This window comes from Drosophila grimshawi, unplaced genomic scaffold (assembly GCF_018153295.1).
Source record: "Drosophila grimshawi isolate 15287-2541.00 unplaced genomic scaffold, ASM1815329v1 contig_44, whole genome shotgun sequence".
Lineage (NCBI taxonomy): Eukaryota > Metazoa > Arthropoda > Insecta > Diptera > Drosophilidae > Drosophila > Drosophila grimshawi.
Genome location: NW_025063240.1, coordinates 19,104,663 through 19,123,710, shown reverse-complemented (window position 1 = coordinate 19,123,710; position 19,048 = coordinate 19,104,663). Strand labels below are relative to the sequence as shown.

At 40.3% G+C, this 19,048-nt stretch overlaps 2 protein-coding genes across 3 annotated transcripts; one reads left to right on the top strand and one right to left on the bottom strand.

Annotated features, from left to right (window-relative positions):
* Positions 1-316: 316 nt before the first annotated feature.
* Positions 317-1,454, top strand: LOC6556927 (adrenodoxin-like protein 2, mitochondrial). The gene is made up of 2 exons (XM_001983657.3): positions 317-695; positions 757-1,454. The coding sequence occupies exons 1-2, from the start codon at positions 544-546 to the stop codon at positions 1,094-1,096; spliced, it is 492 nt and encodes a 163-aa protein (XP_001983693.1). The 5' UTR covers positions 317-543; the 3' UTR covers positions 1,097-1,454.
* Positions 1,455-2,023: 569 nt separating this feature from the next.
* On the bottom strand, positions 2,024-17,172 carry LOC6556878. 2 transcript variants are annotated; one of them, XM_043215566.1, is made up of 3 exons: positions 17,154-17,172; positions 6,833-7,066; positions 2,024-4,148 (listed from the first exon to the last, which is right to left on the bottom strand). In XM_043215566.1, the coding sequence occupies exons 2-3, from the start codon at positions 6,896-6,898 to the stop codon at positions 2,379-2,381; spliced, it is 1,836 nt and encodes a 611-aa protein (XP_043071501.1). In that variant the 5' UTR covers positions 6,899-7,066; positions 17,154-17,172; the 3' UTR covers positions 2,024-2,378. The 2 variants fall into 2 exon arrangements, with proteins under 2 accessions (XP_043071501.1, XP_001983694.1); XM_001983658.2 differs by lacking the exon at positions 17,154-17,172 and adding an exon at positions 7,732-7,807.
* Between the last annotated feature and the right edge of the window lie 1,876 nt (positions 17,173-19,048).

Sequence of the window (19,048 nt, the reverse complement as noted above, 5' to 3'; positions counted from 1 at the left end):
GCATGAGGCTGCCAGATCGGGTTAATATATGCGGTCTGCTTTGAATTGTGAATGCATCAATTTACAGTTGTCTTCTGCATTTTGAGAAAATATTGTTTCAAGTTATAAATACATGCATTTCTCATTCGTGTCTGTGCATCCAATATTAAAGACAGTCGAGATCTAAGTAAATTCCGACAACACCAATAAATTTAGCTTGCATCGTTATCAATGCCGTCGGTTTGTTCAAAAGTTTTTGTTTCGCGGCTCATCGTCATCTTGCTGGGCAGCACTATAAAAGAGCATCAGTCTGGCAGCACCACACTGCCCATATGGCTTTGGCTCCACCTGTCAGCTTTTCCAGTTTCTCAATTGTTAATTGTAGAGAGCTGTTGCGTAGTGCAGTTCATTAAACACATGCGCTGTTAATTGCCGTTTTTGTATAATATTTTAAAATCATAAGCCATCGGGCGGGGCAGAGCGCGGTGTGTCTGTCGCGTGTGTCTATTTAGAGATTAGATAGAAGTTAAATGATTACATGGTTATAAAACCTATAATAGAAATATGCTTGTCATCAACACAATCAAAAATTCAGCGCGCATTACGCTGCGTAATAATTGGCTTCGAAATAGTTTAGCAAACTTCAATGCTGCACCAACAAATTTCACGCGCACTTTCTCGCTGGGCCTGGCGCTGAGGCAACAACAACCAGATCTGTAAGTAGTCGATTCAACATATATCGCATGTCGAGATTACTAACATATTCGTTTGTCGCAGTGTAAGCGTGATCTTTGTGAGGGCAAATGGCGAGCGAATCAAGGCATCTGGAAAAGTGGGCGATTCCCTGCTCGATGTTGTGGTGAACAACAATGTTGACCTTGACGGGTTTGGCGCCTGCGAGGGCACGCTGACCTGCTCCACCTGCCATCTGATCTTCAAAACGGCCGACTACGAGCGGCTGCCCGACAAGCCCGGCGACGAGGAGCTGGATATGCTGGATCTGGCCTACGATCTGACGGATACCTCCCGCTTAGGTTGCCAAATCACGCTGAGCAAGGACTTGGACGGACTGGAGGTGCATGTGCCCGCCTCCATAAACGATGCACGCGCTGCATAAAAGATGCACTTGCTCCAAAAAAGAAAGAAAGAAAACCGTTGTTACCTTGTCTAAATTGAGTGCTAATAATTCCTTAGAGTCAACGCGTATGCATAGTCGATTATTATCCAATGAAATCTTTTGTATTGCATGTCCCCGAAAAGCGGGACACTCAACGAGCTCATGCTATATATATACACACACATCTGTTATAGATTCAGACATAAATCAATTTCAATTGTACGCAAGTTGTTTTTTGTGCAGTGCATAAGCAAAGGGTTTTAAGATAAATGTAAATATTGATGTTTTCGTAAATAAATAGGCAGCGTACAGTTTTATTTTTCATAAAATATACAATTTGAAAATGTCGTCATTTGAATATGGTAATTTTAAAATTTAAAGTTTACTTGTGGTTAGGAATTGATGGTGCTACCTGATGGAACCCTGCTGAGATGTATCTTTCTTGTTTGGAGCCATTCGAAAATGTAGTTCTCATATTCGTTAATAGTGAATCTAAGAATGCAGTTGGCTAAATCTTATCTGCACAATCGATAATTATATTTGATTACATTATTCAATTGTTGAAAGTCGACAATTTCATTACGTCATCGTGACAACCAAGATAACAATATTCCGTAATCAATTTTGAACACCCATGAAAAAAAGAAACAAACAAAAGCACCGTTTATATTTTTAATAAAAGTAAACTTTTTATTATTTCGCAGCTATCAGATAAAGTAATAAATAAATAATTTAATATATACATCTGCTATATTAACTTATTGTAAACGATTTTCAGCTTTTCCATTTTTCATCTTTTTTTGCTTGTTTTTTTCTTTTTCTTTTTTTGTTGCCGCTGTGCCATTTTACGAGATAACATATTTAAACGCGTAATTTCGATAGCATTTTTAATTTAAATGAATTATGTATAACTGAAACTTAACAAAACTGACAAAATGAGAGTGTGAGAACACGATGACGTCACAATTATTTTTTTCGTTTATTTCGTTTCGAGCGCTTTTTTCAATTATTAACTAAAAAGAAATTATGCAGAACAAGGCGACCCATTTGGATACAAATAAAAACAAAAACAATAAATAGTCGAAGCAGGGAAGAGCAAATAAATAGATAAATAGTAAATGAAGGATAGGCAGGAAGTTAGGATTTGGGGAGAACAGGTGCACATAAAACTGATTTGGTTTACTGATGGTGCAGTTGGATATATACCACTCTATATATATAAATATATATATATGTGTGTGTGTGTGTGTGTGTGTAGTACGAGTAGTAGATTGGTAGTAGTTTAGTTGACGTAGGACATGCCCGCACCCTTGCGATCGAAGTGACGCACACGGACAAAGAGGAAGGCGGCGACTAGAGAGGCCACGGCCAGAACGAGCAGCAGCATGACGAGACCACCCACAAAACTGGGCACAGACATGCAAATGGTTTCCGCATCCGCCGAGCGAGCCGATTGGATGACAACCGTCTCATTGCTGGCATTGCTGTTCAGTGCGAAATTGACATCGCCAGGTGCGACGACCTGAATGATGCGACTCGTGTTCACGTCGGTCATCTCCTGGGCGTTGCGCTTGTAGATGCGTTGTGGCTGTGGCTTCATCACAATCTCCATGGTGTCGCGACGCCGGCGCACACCCCTCAAATCATCGAGTCCCTCAACGGAGCGTGGCCGTCCGCCCAGCGATACCAGATTGCCGCCAGCGCTCAGCTCATCCTTGCGCTTAACGGTGCTATATTGGCCCGATTGTCCGGGCAGTGGTGGTGGCGGCAGACCCAGTTCGTTGCTGTTGCCACCCTGCTGGAGTTGTGGCGCCTGTGAGCTGGCCGGTCCGCTGGCTGCCGACTCGGCGCTGGTCACCGCTGAGGTCTGGGCCTGGGGTGAGGGCACCACATCTGGTTGATTCTCGGAATAGGCGCCACTGGCATCGGCAGCTGGATGACGTGGATCGGGATAAGCTGCCGGAGGTAGACCACCAAGAGCAAAGTCATTCCTCTCATAGGCCTCGGGTGGTCCATATTCCTCGGAGAGCGCATTGCCACCCAACTGGGGCAATCCGTATTCACCGCCAGGCAGTCCAGGTCCGCACTTGGGTTCGGGACAGTTGTAGCGACACACTTGGATCACGCACTGGAAGTGCACATTCATCGAGTCGGGGAACTTGAAGGCCTGGAAGTAAGCGAAACTAACGACCGAAGCGGATGGTCCAAAGTTCTTGATCTTCTGGAATTTGCTCATGATCTTGGGCCGGACAACGCAACCGTTCTGATCCACCAGCTGAATGGGAGCACGCTTGCCATCGTGGGCAACACAATTGCGCACCAGCATATCGAATTTATTCTCATCATCCTTGATCGCCAACACCATCGTCATCGTTTGTCCGATCTTCACAATGCCCGAGACCTCCGATGCCCAGGGACCCTTGCCGACCTGGATTTGCATCCAGCACTGGAGATTATCGCCGAGGAAATTGGCCGTAACCGCATGCAACATGTCCACCTGGAAAGGTCTGAAGGTGACGGCCTTCTCATAGAAATCGTACCAGGTGCAGCGTAGTTTGCGTGCCTGATCCCAAACCTCCTGCACATAGGGATCGTATTGGATGATGATCGTGTTCTCCACATAGCTGCCCGATGGCGTAGGTGCTCCATAGCCCGCCGCATTGTGGTTGGCCGAGCTGCTCATGCCGCAACTGTTCAGGAAGATCTCAAAGGTGGCACTCAGATGGCCAGTGCCCGGCTGCATGTGCACACAATGGGATTCGCTGTAGAAGCCCTTGGAGAAGATCATGCCGTAGAAGGGACGATCGAACTCAATGTTGACCCGCATGTGCGTCTTCTCGCACTGCACCTGCAGATGCTTAATCTGTGGACTGTCATTGGTGCTGGCCAGTGGCCAGGCCTCCTCGGACAGTCCGTTCGTGGCGCCAGTGCTCAGCGGACCCTGTGGTGCCCCATAAATCGGTGATTGCGCTGGCGGTCCATAGCCAGCTCTGTGTTCCAGTGGCAACGCAGCCGATTCAATGTGTGAGGCATCGCCGTGCACCGAAAGATGCTGCAAGTACACAGGCAACAGATTTATTAGTAACTCCAGAAAACCATAAATATTTTAAGTGGTAATGAACTGATTTGAAATCCTCTCTTGATAAGTTACTTCTTAGACAATGACCGCAATTTCCGATCTACAAGTGCATGTTTGTCGTGATTAAGAAAGCTTTTATTTCTTGTTTTATCTTTGAAAATACCTGGTGAAATATTGCAAATTGTAAAACATGCTAAAATTTTGTGAGCTATGACAATGTTGCCCAAGAAACACATGGATATTATTGCCAAGGATGAGTGCTCTTAACTATCCAATGACTTAACTCTTGCTGAAAACATGGAAGACATGCGGAAAATTGTTTAAGTCATATGCATCGTTGACTATTTTGGCATTTAATTTGGCACTGGGCTTATGCAATTGAAAGTCAGCAAAGGTTTTTATTTTTATTTTGTTTCATTTTCAAAAGAAGAAGAAGAAGAAGCGTGACGTTGCGTTGAAAATTACTCAGCAGATTATTTATTTTGAAATTAAATGGCTGGCGGAGCGAAGCATGTTTGCCTAAGTTGTAAGCAGGGCCCATTGCATAAGACACCCAGATATATACCCAACCCTATCCCGCACCCCTCTCTCTCTCACACACACTCTCTTTGTCTCCCTCTGTCTGTCTCTTATGCTGCCACCCGTTGAAGTCAGTTGCGTCGCTTTCTTTTCAATCCCGTTTCACAACTGGCTCATAATTTGATGGCTTTTTGGCTCTTGTTGTTGTCGTGCACGGGAAGCGGATGTAACGCTGTATAAAGAAATATATATGTATGTAAATATATATACATATATATATATGTATAAATATGTATGTCGTATGTATCTCAAGTCAACGAAAATCGAAAGTTCACAATGACGCTTAAGTTTTTTTTTATATCTTTCGGGAATCTTTTGTTGTTACCCGTGAGATGTCGTGTGTTGGTTTTGAAAGTGAAATGACCAAAAAGATAAACACGAAAAGAGACGCTAACAAAGAAGAGTCGTGCTCTCGTATATCAGCATATACGACAAAAAGTTTATTCTGGCTGAAATTACCAGTAAGCTGAACATGAAAAAGAGACAGTGACAAAAGTAGCTTTGCATATATTATGATCAGCCCCAAAACGTATTTTCTGTTTGATTGAGATGGATTGGTTGGTGGCACTTGTATTGCAGTCTGGGCGCTGATGCATTTCACTTGAAGCAGATGAAGAAAACCTGACTATAAATAAATAATATAGCAATCTGAATGTATTAATGCGCTATAAACAAGAAAGTCAAAACTGGTACAAATCAGAGCATAACTGCATTTTCGCTGCCCCAATGCGGCAGACACGCAGCTGCCGCTGTGGCAGCTTTAAGCGCCATTTGCAGTTGGCCAGTTAGCTTTGCGCTTTGCGCTTGGCGCTTTTTCCGTGATGCGATTGCATCTCGCTTTTACGAGCAGCCTCTCTCTCTCTCCCACTCTCCCTCTATCTCCATCTCTTTCGCTGCTTGATTGATGCAGCTTAAGTAGGCTTCACACTTATATTTTAATTAAATCCATTAGAAAATCAATGTTATTCGTAATTTTGATTGATGTGCTTTTATTTTGCTAAAATGCAATAAGTTTTTAGCTGCCTGACAGCGTCCCTGTTAAGCACAATTTAAAATTCAATTGAAACTTGAAAACTTCAAAATCTATGCTCTTTTGTTATTTTGATTGACGACCTTTCCATTTTTGTAACATTTTCTTAAGCTCAATTTGATTAGCTCATTGGAGCTTAACATTTCAAATGAAAGTTTGTTAAAGGTAAAAAAAAAAAGCATTAAAAATTATGGGTATTTGATTGACGACCTAACGAATGTACTTTTGATTGACGACCTCTCGTTTAGTTAACATTTTGCAAGCTGTTAAGTTGCTAAAAGTGTCACTGTTGAGCACAATGTTATTGTCTTGCTTAACATTTCGAATGGAAATGGCGAAAAAATTAACACAAATTTTCATTCACAATTACAGTTGTCAGACGACCTTTCGTTTAGCTGTTAAACGTCTAACAGCGGCACTGTTAAGCTCAAGTTCAAGTTCCTTCTCTTTCTCTCTCTCGCACTCTTTCTCTTTCTCTCTGCAGCTGTCAGCATTAGCCGTCTTCTAATTACATTGATCAGCAAAGTGCCGTTTAATGCGGCTGCAGCTCACTTACTGCACTTATATTTTTTTCTTCATTTTTATTTTTTTGCTCTTTTGCTTTGGCTACGCATCCGCCTCTGCAGATCGGATTGCTTTGATTCGGCTCGCATATTGATCTGAGTTGAGTTGATACCGCTAGCCTCGCACATAGCTCATCTGCATGTGATGTGTCCGATCAAGCCATCAATATGGCAATACGGCGGACAATGGACACTCGCCGCAAGTGATTTGCATTCGAATTGATTTCGTTATTGTATCGATAAACGGTAATCGATTGAATCGCGACGCATCGCGTCGAAAGTGATCAAATCCGCTATAAGCTATAGTTTGGTTAGTTGCCATACGAAATGTTGTCAACTCTGAAGTGGGCCACAACTAACTGTATTTAGTTTGGCGTTTGGCTTTTCGTGATTCCTAATTGAAATGGTCTCAAATTCAATCAGCATTCATCTTCAACACTTTCTTATTTGATTTATGTATGTATGTATGTGTGTGTTGAACTCACCTGTGTGTTGAATACCAGGCACAAAACTAGGGCCAACAGGCAACTGTGTCGCGTATAGTGTCCCATTTTATATATCTATATAAATTTGGCCGATGTCTGTTGAATTGGCGCCTTATACACCAGTAAATAGTTTTTTTTTTCTGTTTTTGGCCTTAGCTGTTTCGTCGCTGCTTTCTTCTCGGGTTTGTTGATCTTTTGGCGTCTCTCTTTCTCTCTACCTCTCTCTCGCGCTCTCTGTAAATAGCAGAAAAGAAAGGGGCACAGGGGTAAACAATGCAGTCAGTCAAACGGTTAAAGTTTTGCATAGGCCGTTGATCTTAATATGCAGACTAAGCATAACATTTAGCACTAACATGATAAGAGGATGTAAAATATATTACACTGTTATGATTACATTACAATGACCCTGCCTTCGGATTACTTAATTTGATTTAAAATTAACTTTGAAATATTCTATAACATTTTTTTCAAATGTTTATATTTTGCATGTGTAATAAATTGCAAACATTTAAATTGGTAAAATGTTTCGTTTTAGTTTGATGGCTACTTAAATGTCACTATAAACACATACACACACACACTCACACACACACACAAATTTCGAGGCACCGAAACTGCATTTTATGTAAAGCAAATGAAAACTCGCGCTCAACAAACAGGAACCACTTTCTATTTTCACTATAACAGTACAACGAGGAGCTGCACTCAACAGCAACAACAATAACGGCAACAACAACAGCATCAACAACAACAACACCACCAACAAGAACAGCAACAACAACAAGCAGTCAAAACGCCAACGCAGTTGCAAGTTTTCTTCACAGTGGCAGCACCGTACTTTATGGTCTCCATTAATTTGTATTTGTTGTGTCTGTTTTTCGTATTCCGTTTGTGCTTACTTTACAGTTCGGCCTAGCATAACATTAACATTGCGTTAACATTCGCAAAACATTTCACGTGACGCGCATCGACTTCGACTTCGAATTGGAGACGTTGCCGTTGCGCCTGCCGTCTTCGTCTGCTTGCCGAATGAGACTGAGGCTGAGGCGGCGACTGACTGACTGAGCGCAGCTTTCACACGAGCTCCCCAAGTGAAGCTGCTGCTGCTGCTGCTGTTGCTGTTGCTGTAGCATAAAAAAAGTAAACGGCGTCTGTGTCGCATTTCACTTGACTGAGTGTTGAGTGTTTTTTTTTCTTCTTTTATTTTTTGTTTTGGGCTGCCTTTGGTGAATGTTGTAGCGGGCAGTTTTACTTTTACAGATGGTAACAGCGACCCATCATATAGCACCGCCAACAACAACATCGAGTAGCTAAAGCGAGAGAGAGAGAGAGAGAAAGAGAGAGAGAGGGAGAGAAAGAGCACACCTCATGTAAATAGGTTTTTAACAAGCTTTGGCCATAAATCGACGCAAACCGGCTGCGAGCCTCCAACAGCATTGAGCAAGTGTACCATTAACCCACTGAGACAGTAACGGACGCTGCTGCCGCCGCTGCTGCTGCTGCTGACTGCGATGTTGGCGTCAACTGCTGGACTGCTGCTGCTTACTGCTGTCGACAGCCTGCTTGACCCTAAGCACAACCGACTGTCTTTGGCTCGTTACGCAATGTTCCCAAAAGAACTTCAATGAATGAGCCAGCAACTTGTGCTGTGTGCTATGTCAGTGTCTGTGTGTGTGTGCTTGAGTGGGCTGCTGCTCGTTTAACGGTGTTTTTTCTGCTGCTGCTTCACTTTCTTCCTACGTTTATTTTCACCCGTGCAAAATTATCTGCCATTTGCATAGCAAAAGACTTAAGACACAAACTTGGCAATTAACAAGCAGCGAAATTTTTGTTTTTAGCTAATTGCTGCCCATCTGAGAGATGCCTTATCAAATCGTTTCTTTATTCGTAACATTAGAGCAGATATCTGGGTAGAAGACACAACGAATTTGGATACACTTTTGGGAATCTGAGTTTGCGTTATTAATAATAATGTCAACGTGAAAATCCTGGAAATCTACTTTGACCATATGATGAAATTTGTGATTGGGCTTTAGAATCTAAATATTTCATTTCGTTTTTTAATTTACAGGTAAATTTTGTTATTTTTAGAGATGCCGACATATTTGTAATCACCTCCTGATTTACCGGGAATACCAGCGAAAAATATATTGTTTATATATATTTAACTGCTGCTTTATCAGTAAAATCCATTGCTAGATTGTATGATAATGACCTCTTACTAAAATTTGCATGTAAAATATAACTCTTAAGTTGTTAAATAATATTAATAAGAAACTCTTTAATACCCATACATCCTTTGATTTATTATTTTTCAATTTTAAAATGAAATTTAGTTAAGCACTTTCAATTTTAAATCATTCAATTTGTAACTTTCTTTTTAATTTTTTGAGTTAAAAAACTTTTGATAAATGTGAACGGCTTTTAGTACACATTAAATAAATAAATAAAAATATAAAAAATCATATAAATTTATGGGAAATTTTAGGAGTGATGATAAACCTATTTTACAAACTTTATGAGTACACTTATAGCACCCGCTGTTAGAGTATGCAAATTTCTAGCGCTGTTAAAAGTCTTAAGCATCTAGAGCTTCAGAGGGTTGGCTTCCAGCTGATGAGGCTGCCTCATCTTAATGCGCATTGTTATGGCTGATACTTGATGCTTGTAGTTATGTGTAACTGCTGCTTATTGTTGCCTGTGGTTGTTGCTGTTTTGGCATAAGGCAAGTGAAAGTTGCCCGTTTGCCATGCGCTCAACTCCCAGTGAGCTTTCGTCTGGCATCTCTTTCTCATATAAGGGCATAACTGATGTTTGTCGTTGTCGTTGTTGTTGTTCAAGTTGTTCAAGTTGTTGCAGCAGCTTGGCTTTTGTTTTCTTTTTTAATTAACACAATCAAATTACTGTTTACTGGCATTTCTACATATCGTTATCGTTATCGCTTTGCCCGTCAAGCAGAATTTCGAAGCCGAAGCTGACGCTGACGCTGCAACCAAAACAAAACAAAAGACTTAAGGTGCGAACGTGCAACTTTTGTTTTCAGGCCTTCCTGCCTCGTGCCTAATTAGCTTACAAAAACTCGGCGAGAGAGCTGCCAGCTATTTCCAGCTCTTTTGTTGTACGATTTATTCTCAGCTCACAAATTTGTTGCTGGCAAACATTAAATAATGTGAAAAGTGCCAGCAAGTGAAAATGCAATGAAAAGTTGTTGTCTTCGCTGTTCTTGTTGTTGCTGCTGCTGTTGCTGCTGCGGTTGTTTGTTATTAGCTTGTTTGTGGGTTGTTTGTTTGCTTTTGGAGCGGGAGCAGCACATCGTCCGTTCGTCCATTGATTGAAATGACAATCGAAGCGGCGGCTGACGGCTGCTGTCTCCTTGCACTGGTCGTTGTCGGAAACTAGGTGAACCACTGTGCTCCACCGCAGTGACACACACACACACAAACACACTCGTACAGTTAACTCTAGCGCTCAGTTTGTTCTAATTCTGGATAATTTACGTTGTTGCTCTGATGACCGACAGTTTGGGCTAGATGAGCCGGATATTGAATTGAATGACTGTCTATTCTGCCAAATGAAAATCGCATGCCATGTGACACAAGTGGCAGCCACAAGAAATCATTGTCAAATAGTAGCCTTGAGCTCATCTACTAATTATACTTTAGCTGCTGTGGAAGCTCACTAATTAAAGAGAACGAGTTGCATTCTATTGAAAAGAAAGTAAATTATCGAAGACAAATCTTGGTTTTGGTTTATCAACAAATAAAATCAAATTATATATAGCTGAATACTAATCAAACAAGTCTATCAAAGACTAAGAAAAAGTAAATAATAAACATAATTCGAGTTCAGCTGATTTTACATATGGCTTCATTTTTCTTATAGTCAAAGCTAAAGTTTCATGAATAAAAATCTCTCTCTTTCTATTCTTAGTCATAGCTAAGCCAAAAATCTGTCAAATCACAGATTTATTAATTAAGCTCCCCCGCTGAAATCCTTGTCCAAATCCTTGCTGTCAATTAAGCCGCTTTACAAGCATTAATAAAATGCATTTAATGTTGCATTAAATTAAACTTTTTATATGGCAACGGTTGACTTAGTGGCTGACAGCTGCTTGGTTAGTTCCATTAATATAATTGTACGCTTTCACAAATCCACCGCCCCAAAAGCAAATAGACAACACTTTTTGGCAGCGCCTCGAGCGACACAAAATTGTGTGGCTAATAAAGATATGGAGGCTGGCAGGGGGAGGAGTATCAAAACGTTTGCTTAATTGAACAAGCCAAATGATGGACAACATCAAATAGCATAGCTGACAAATTTTTGCGTATGAGAGATGAGACGAGATGAGAGTGGCGACCAAACCCAAAATCCAAGATTCGAAAACTCCAAAGCTATGCAAACAATGGGCTTTTGCTTAGCATGTCAAAAAAAAAAATATGGAAAAATAGACAAACAGAACTTGAAAAAGAGTTTTTTGGGACTCTTTGTGGGTTTTTATGTGTTGGAATGTTTTTGTTTACCACTTCGATTGCCACTTTGATGTGGTTGTTGTTGTTGCTGTTGCTGTTGTCGCTTTGCGGGTAAAAGTTTCACTGTCTTGCAGATGCTGTGTGTTAAGTTGCGGTTGTTGCCGCCTTGAAAATGTAACGGTGCCTGCAACAACAACAATTTGTTGTTGCTGCTGTAAATGATCGATATTATTTGGCGCATTGTGGCATAGAAATTGGTAGCATGCGTAATTAACTGACTAACAAATGTCTCCTTTATATATATATATACCTATCTCTATCTATATCTATATCGAATCGGCAGCCGCCAAGTCGGATGCTGTGAAAGTGAAATTGTTAACGGCAAAGAAAAGCAAACAGCAAAAGCGCAAAAAAAATGGTTAACCGCCAAGGTTTACATGTTTTTGTTGTTGTTGCTGTTGTAGCTGGCAGTGAAGGGGCAATTTACGTTTCATTTCATTTTGTGGTATGTGCCTCAGTTCACTATTTTTTTCTTTGTATTTTGTTTATAGTTATTAAGTAACTTTTTTTGTTAGATCTGACAGATGATTTGTTCGCGGCTCGAGAAACGTGTTTGTATGCCCAAAGGTATTTCGCTGCCGCAGTGTGTCAAACTGGGCCAGTTTCGATTTCAATTTATTTTAATGCGACTCTTAGCCTGGCCAACACAATTGATAAAGGTCTTAAGTTAAATGCTCAAAAATAGTTTTCAAATTACTCAAATTACTTTTAGCTATAGCTTGTTAAACTTTATTAGAAGGACTTATGCAATCTGTCTGGTAAGTTCGTTTAATACCATATAAATGATTTTTTTTCCAAAAAAAAAAGAGAAGAAAGACTTAGGCAACAAACTTGAGCTAACAAATGACTTAGGCAACGAACTTGGTGGCATTTTCACACACCACAAAAGAAAAACGCCCGCAGCTATGAGTCTTGGTTTCTGGCAGTTGTCGTTGTAGGCATTATGTAAAATAGAGCACACAATTAGTTTTCTATGCTCCAGTTTTGTGGCGCCGCCGGCCGTGCGGCATGCAACGCGACAGTTGGCGACAATTAAAAAGTGATAAGGCGCCCGCAGCACCAGTATATGGCAAAAAAAAAAGACAAGTAGCTGTCGCAAGTGCACACATTCCCCCTCCCCTTTACGGCAAATGAAAGTAAATTGTTGCATGCGACGGCGCCTGGCGGCATTCCATTCACTCATTTATCCAGCGCTTTTCGTGAAATTTTCGCATATGCGTAGCGCACAAAATAGACGAGAAAAAAAAAATAAAATAAAATAGCAAAAAGATGATAACGCATTTATCGCAAAATATAGGGAAAGTGAAAAGTGAAGCTACAACTTTGTACATATATCTCTGATAGGGGGCATGTGTGTGTTAAATGGAGCGTCAAATGCTGGGCAGGCATCGTTTTAACTACCAATTACAATGGGTGTTGCCAGCTATCCATGTAGTGCGCTAAATTGGTAAAAATATGTTGTTAGCGATTAAATGGGATTATTAGAGGAATGCAATTATCAACCTCTTCAGATTGTTTAATAAATAGATTTAGAGATTGGTAGTGATTAAAAGTGGTTGTTGTAGCATTACAACTGAAAGCATGTGCATATGTTTTGACTGGAATATTTTATTAAACGATTGTTGATTTTTTGACGACAGATCTTAAGATTTCATTTGTTTTTCTATTTTTACATTAAATCTATTCATGTCCAAAACATGAAATCAATTTAGGAGTCTAAAGTCCATATTAAAATCTAATAAATTCATGGTTAGACTGCCGATTAATATATCATTGATTTGATTTGTGAATTTGAAGCGTGAATTTATCTTAACTATCAATATCACATTGTTATTTTTCCTAAACTGCCTCTCAGTATCACATTGTGCGCTAGATCAGTGGCATATAAGTTTTAGCTGTGCCTCTGCTAGATTTCTCCCCATTTGCTGATGGCTGATTGAAGATAGCCTGCTGTCAACTTGGACAATAACGGGCAGGAGAAGAAAACAACAAAAAACGTGAAGCAATGACGCCGCTAAACATGCCAAATGAGTGACCAAAGTGCCGTTAGTCAGGATCAGAGATAAGCAACCGCTAACGATTGGCCAGCGCTGCAATTGCAACTGCAACACAAAACCCAGCTGAAACGAGACAATTAACATAATTTACAACAACCCCCATCGTCCACTGGGCCAGGCCGGCGAAGCCATTTACTTTCCATTTCTACTTAACGGTAAACCAAACGAAGCAGCGAAATTGCATCGCAGGCATAGCCATGACATGGACATGCATTTTGAGTTTGGTCACTTGGAACTTGGACGGGAACTTGCAACCGGTTTGAGTCGTTGTTGTTGCAGCGAATGTGAACCCCCCAATGAAAGTAAAAACTCAAGGGCTTGCACTTTCTGCAAAACGGGGGAAAGAAGAAAGCCAAGAGACAAGAGACAGACCGACAGACAGACAGACGGGCATATCCTCAATGTGGCCTCGCAACGCATCGTTAGCTGTGGCTGCAAAATGGCGAACGAAGTCGACGACAACAGCGACGACAACGACTCGCGAGTCGAGGCCAGTTGCATTTTGCTCTGAAATAATTAGTGACCCAATTTCATTGCTGCCGAAGTCGACGCCGACGTCGACGTTGGCGTCGGTGTGTTCCGCTTGCCTGCCTCTCTGTGCCCCAAAACGCATGCAATTTGCTTTTGCTTGACTTGGGTTGCAGTTGCAACCTCTCTCGAGTGGCTGCTGTTGGTGTTGGCGTATTTTGTGGCATGCATGCACAGAAAGTGGTTTTCATTTCTTTACAATTGCTTGTCAGCGGCTGCCTCACTTGCCACAGTTGCAAGTGGATGCGCACTCACACACACACACACACATCTACTCATAAGTAGTACTCATACTCACACTCTTACACGTATTCGTATTCGTATTCGTACTGCATTTGGACTGTGAGCGAGAGCTGCACTCAAATTGCAGGCCCAATTGATTTGCATGATTTTCAACAATTTCTTACCAAATCAAAAATTGATTGTGGGTTATTGAAAGCCTTGGCTTTCAGCTGGTGGGGGCGGTGCAGGGGGCAAATGGTGTCAAAGATTTGATTGAATGCTGCGGCATGTTATTTGATGTTTGTTAAAGATGCAAATGACGGGGAAGTAAATATGAATTAGAGCTGAATAAATTTATACAAATTAGATGTGTAAGAAAATAGGAAAAAAAATATTCAAATTCATTGGTGAAAGATAATTGTTAAATCTTCAAAATTCAAAGAAAACCCAATGTGAAAAATTCAACTGAAAAATACTCTTTCTTGTGGCACACTTTAAGTTTAAAAATGTATGTTATGATTTTTGTTGAGAATCAGAAAAATGGAAAAGAAAAATGCAGCAGAAAATTAGTTTTTAAAACTTTAGAAATGAATAAGCTGCAGAAATGTAATCTCACTTTTAATAGCATAATTTTCAAATGATATCCTATTATATTCTTAATGAACTTTTTTTTTAGTATAGTAATCAAAACTAACTATATAATAACTGGTAAGAAAGAGGAGAAAATCTCATAGACTGATAGCAAATAGCTGCGTAATTGTTGTTTGTCATTGGTTTTGGCCATGTCTGTGGCATTCTGAACATTTGTTGCACCAGCCAGTTGCAACAGTTGCCCAAGTCTGTTGCAATGAAAGTTTTTTTCTTTTATTTTTCTGTGTTTTGTGTTCACGCTGTGTTGGAAAAACTGCGTGAAAATTGCACAGGCGGCAAAGACAATTGCCGTTAATTTTAAAAATTGTCGCCAGGGCAGACGGGGGGAGAGAAAGATACAGAGAGAGAGAGAGAGAGAGAGAGAGAGAGAGAGCGAAAGAGAGAGATAGACTGAAACTGAGACTGAGTAACAAGCTTGCCAGCCAGGTAAACCAGTAATTATATCTACTGCAAGTGGCGCAGCTTCTTTCACCAGAGACTAGGCATGAGTGAGTGTGTATGTGTTTGTAGCTCTGTATGTGTATTTGTGTGTGTTTGGAATCAATTAAAAGTATTGCCAGCGCTATGTTTGGGCAGATGACAAGTGCCACAAGACACAAATACAGGCAACACTGCGTATGCACAACCCACTTGACGACAAGTGCACAATGCACGGAGCTAACAGATACAAACACGAAAGTAGCTTCGAATTGTATCTGTGTCTCTGTATCTATATCTATATCTGTGTGTGTGTGTGTTCGTAAAGCGAAATTGTTTTCATGTGCGCCAAAGTGGAGCAGTTTTTGAACAAAGCAATTCGCAAGATTAATCAAACACACACAGCAGACACACACATGTGAGTGTGTATGGAAAACTACAGATTTATAGCAGTTGTATTTGTATCTGTAGCTGTTTGCTTGTTTGGCTGGCGCATAAACCACCACAGTGCAACAACTGCAACAAGCAGCGGCAAGCAGCAGCAAATGAGAAGCGGCACAAGTCAATTTCAGACTTTCATTCGCGCGAAACGCGATGAAATTTCACCAAACAGCAACGAGAACTCTACGCGCACCGGCGAAAAAAAATATAAATAAAAAAAACTGCAGCCAGTTTCAGTTCCAGTTAAAGATAAGCTACAGCTATGCGGGTGCAGGGTGGTGGGTGGGTGGCTTGGGTGGCTGGGTGGCTGCCTGCCAAATTGGTAAGATTTATGCAAATTAAACTAATGAACAAAAAGTCTCTGAAATGCCGCTTGCTTCACGCCTCGGCAACCATTTAACTACACACACACAGTTGCACCCCTTTTGTTATTATTAATTTCCGCGTACTGCACGCCAAGTTGTCGAAAGTTTAACTGTCTGCTTTCTTTTGCTCTCCTCAATAATAGGCAAATCTACACACTCAAACACACACACACACACACATTTATCATGTGTTACTGTTGGAAATATAAACCGAAAACACTTTGCTTTTCTTTCCCAAATGTTGCAACGCTTTTGTGCGCAAATGGAGCTTCATTTATAATTATTTTTTATTATTCTTATTATTATTATTATTATTATTATTGTAACCAGCCTGGTTATAAATTTGAGGCTGACTTGGCTGACAGGTGCATAGCACTAACTGGCTCTTGTTTGCCGACTGACGGGTTTTCCAAGTGGCTATCGAAAACAGTTGTAAATAGTATGCAGCTAACAATTTCAATTGGTTTACTTTTTGCAGCCAATTAGTGACAATCGATCTTAGCAGCATTTATAAGTAGTGTTTTGTCAAATGATGTGTCAAAAAATTATGCCATGCTTAAGATACGAAAACTGAAATAGACTTCATTTTAAAATAGATACTATGCTACACGAAAAATGAAATCAGTATTATTTTGAAACTCATTCTATGTTTCTTCAATTAATCTCAAAACATTTGGTTTGTCTAGAACTGATTTTGAATTATTATATTGCATATTTTTTAAAAATCTTTTAGAAAAATACAAATGGCTAGATATTTTTTAATCTTTCAAAAACTTTAAAGTCTAAAGCGCCTTCAGCTTATATGTTTTCTTAGATTGCTGATATTCACACAAGTATTCCATCAAAATTTGTTGAAACACTTCATATAAAGCTTACCAACTGTTTTTAGAAAACAATTTACTTAAAAAACTTGGTCATATCTGATAGGAACCAACAATTCGTTGAGTATTTACAATGTTTCCCTAAACCCAATTAATTGTTGTTTACATTCACTTATCACTCGGAGTATATGAAAACTTCTTCAATTATTTTCACTATATATTCAAAAATATTTTTGAAAACATTTTAAACCATTTTTTTGTTTGCTTTGCAGCCTTGCACAAAATCTTACCTTTTAATTTTTGATAGTCCCTAGCGTTTTGTAATCCCTTTTTTTTGAGAAGTGGTTTATTTTGAGATAGAATGGCACAGCGGCTGCCGTTGAGCGTTGCCTATAAGGCTTGCCCTACGATAACTGGATCTGTTCGATTGTTGCACACAAAATTTATGTATAGCAAGAGCTAAAAGCGCTGCTCGTTTGTGTTTTTTTTTCTCTCTCGGATATTACACTATTCAGAATATATATCGTATATATATGCACTACACAAGGCGCGCGGAACGAACGCGTAGGGTTTGGTTTTTGGTATTGTTCAGGACGAGTCGGGTGTCTCGTACTCGAAATCGAATTCGGTAACGGTATACGGTACTCGGTATCGATCGCAGCGTCGTTGCAGACACTGACTCGTCGCACACAATGTTGAAATGAAAATGCGGCCCGGCCGTATTGCTAACCAAGATTTTATATCGCGTGAAAGTTTTGACCCCTTTCTGTTCGTTGCTCGAGCGTTGAGACGGCGGCTGAGACTGAGAGCTGCCAGCTGCCAGAGAGTCGCACGCTTGAGAGAGAGAGAGAGAGAGAGAGAGAGGGAGAGCGAGAGAGTAAGAGCACAGGCAAGTGCGAGAGTGTGTGCGAATACTGAGATGAGAGAGCGAACATGCAAAACATGCAAGTTTTCGGCAATTCTTTTTTGGGCGACACGAACCCACAAAAACCCGAAACTGGCTTTTGCAACTTTTCATTTCAGGCCGCTTTCTGCGGGCGCTTTTGTTTTGGCCAAGGTAACTGATGACGTCGAGTGTTGCCTAATGGCCATTGTTATTCACAAAGGGATATACAGCGGCTGATTCACCAAATAACTGTGTCTTTGGATTGACGTCGCTTATTATTATTCTGGCCAATGCATTGGAAAATTAAATTATGGATCCGTGTTATGCAATGCACTTAATTATATAATGCTTTGAATAAATAACTGCTGTGTTTTGGATGTGTTAATTGTGTTGACTAAATCATCATTAGGCGTTGACCTTTGTCTTGCGTGTAGCGGAATTAAATGAATAGTTTAATTCGTTTTATGTAGTGCTTTAAAAAAGATAAAATTAACCGTACGAAAATGAGCAAGTTCGTTGTCTAAGTCTTTTGTATGTTTTGTAATTATATTATTAAATCTTAACATGTTAAACAAATTGTCTTAAGACAAACATAAGTATGAAACGGTATAATTTCCAAGAATTGATAGCGTTATTTTGTATACAACAATATTCAATTGATTATATGATAATTTGATATTTATTTATGTATTGTGCTGTGCTCAATTTGTCAGTCTTAAGTTGTGCCAAAAATTCGCTAAGTACTCCACTTATTTCAACAATCAACGCAATTTTCGATGATGAAATGGCGCAAATATTTTTGGGCCACAAGCAAGAGTGAAATGGAAATGCGAAGAAGACGAAACGCAAAATCACCAAAAGGGGGATAAATATGTATAGCGCTGTCAATTGGCTACACCTAAGTAGCCTGGGCCAAATAAACAGCCACGATCCGTGAACTTTCATTTACGGTCGAGCATTCGCCAAATTCATGCGCCTTGGCTGCCCAAGCGATGACAGCATTCGAAAATACCCAAAGAGACAGCAAGTAGATGAAGACGAGCATGGGACACACCCGTCTAATCGAAAGAAATCGAAAGTTCCGGCTCAGTCAGCGACTTGGTTTCGATTTCGTTCAAAGGCATTGGTCACATTTGGATTGTTATTGTAATTATTGTTGTCGCTGTTGATGTTGTTGTTGTTTTAGCTGTCGCACGCCGGATCTGGTGTGATTCATTTGCCGTTACTTTTGTGTGACGTTTATCCTACCTACCTGCGTATCATTTATGGTACGGAGTCGTCAGTTGACGATCATCAGTT

Coding starts and splice junctions, on each gene's coding strand:
- LOC6556927 (XM_001983657.3), top strand. CDS start 544: ATGCTTGTCATCAACACAATCAAAAATTCAGCGCGCATTACGCTGCGT. Junction 696..756: donor AGGCAACAACAACCAGATCT/GTAAGTAGTCGA, acceptor CGTTTGTCGCAG/TGTAAGCGTGATCTTTGTGA.
- LOC6556878 (XM_043215566.1), bottom strand. CDS start 6,898: ATGGGACACTATACGCGACACAGTTGCCTGTTGGCCCTAGTTTTGTGC. Junction 4,149..6,832: donor GCCTGGTATTCAACACACAG/GTGAGTTCAACA, acceptor GTGTACTTGCAG/CATCTTTCGGTGCACGGCGA.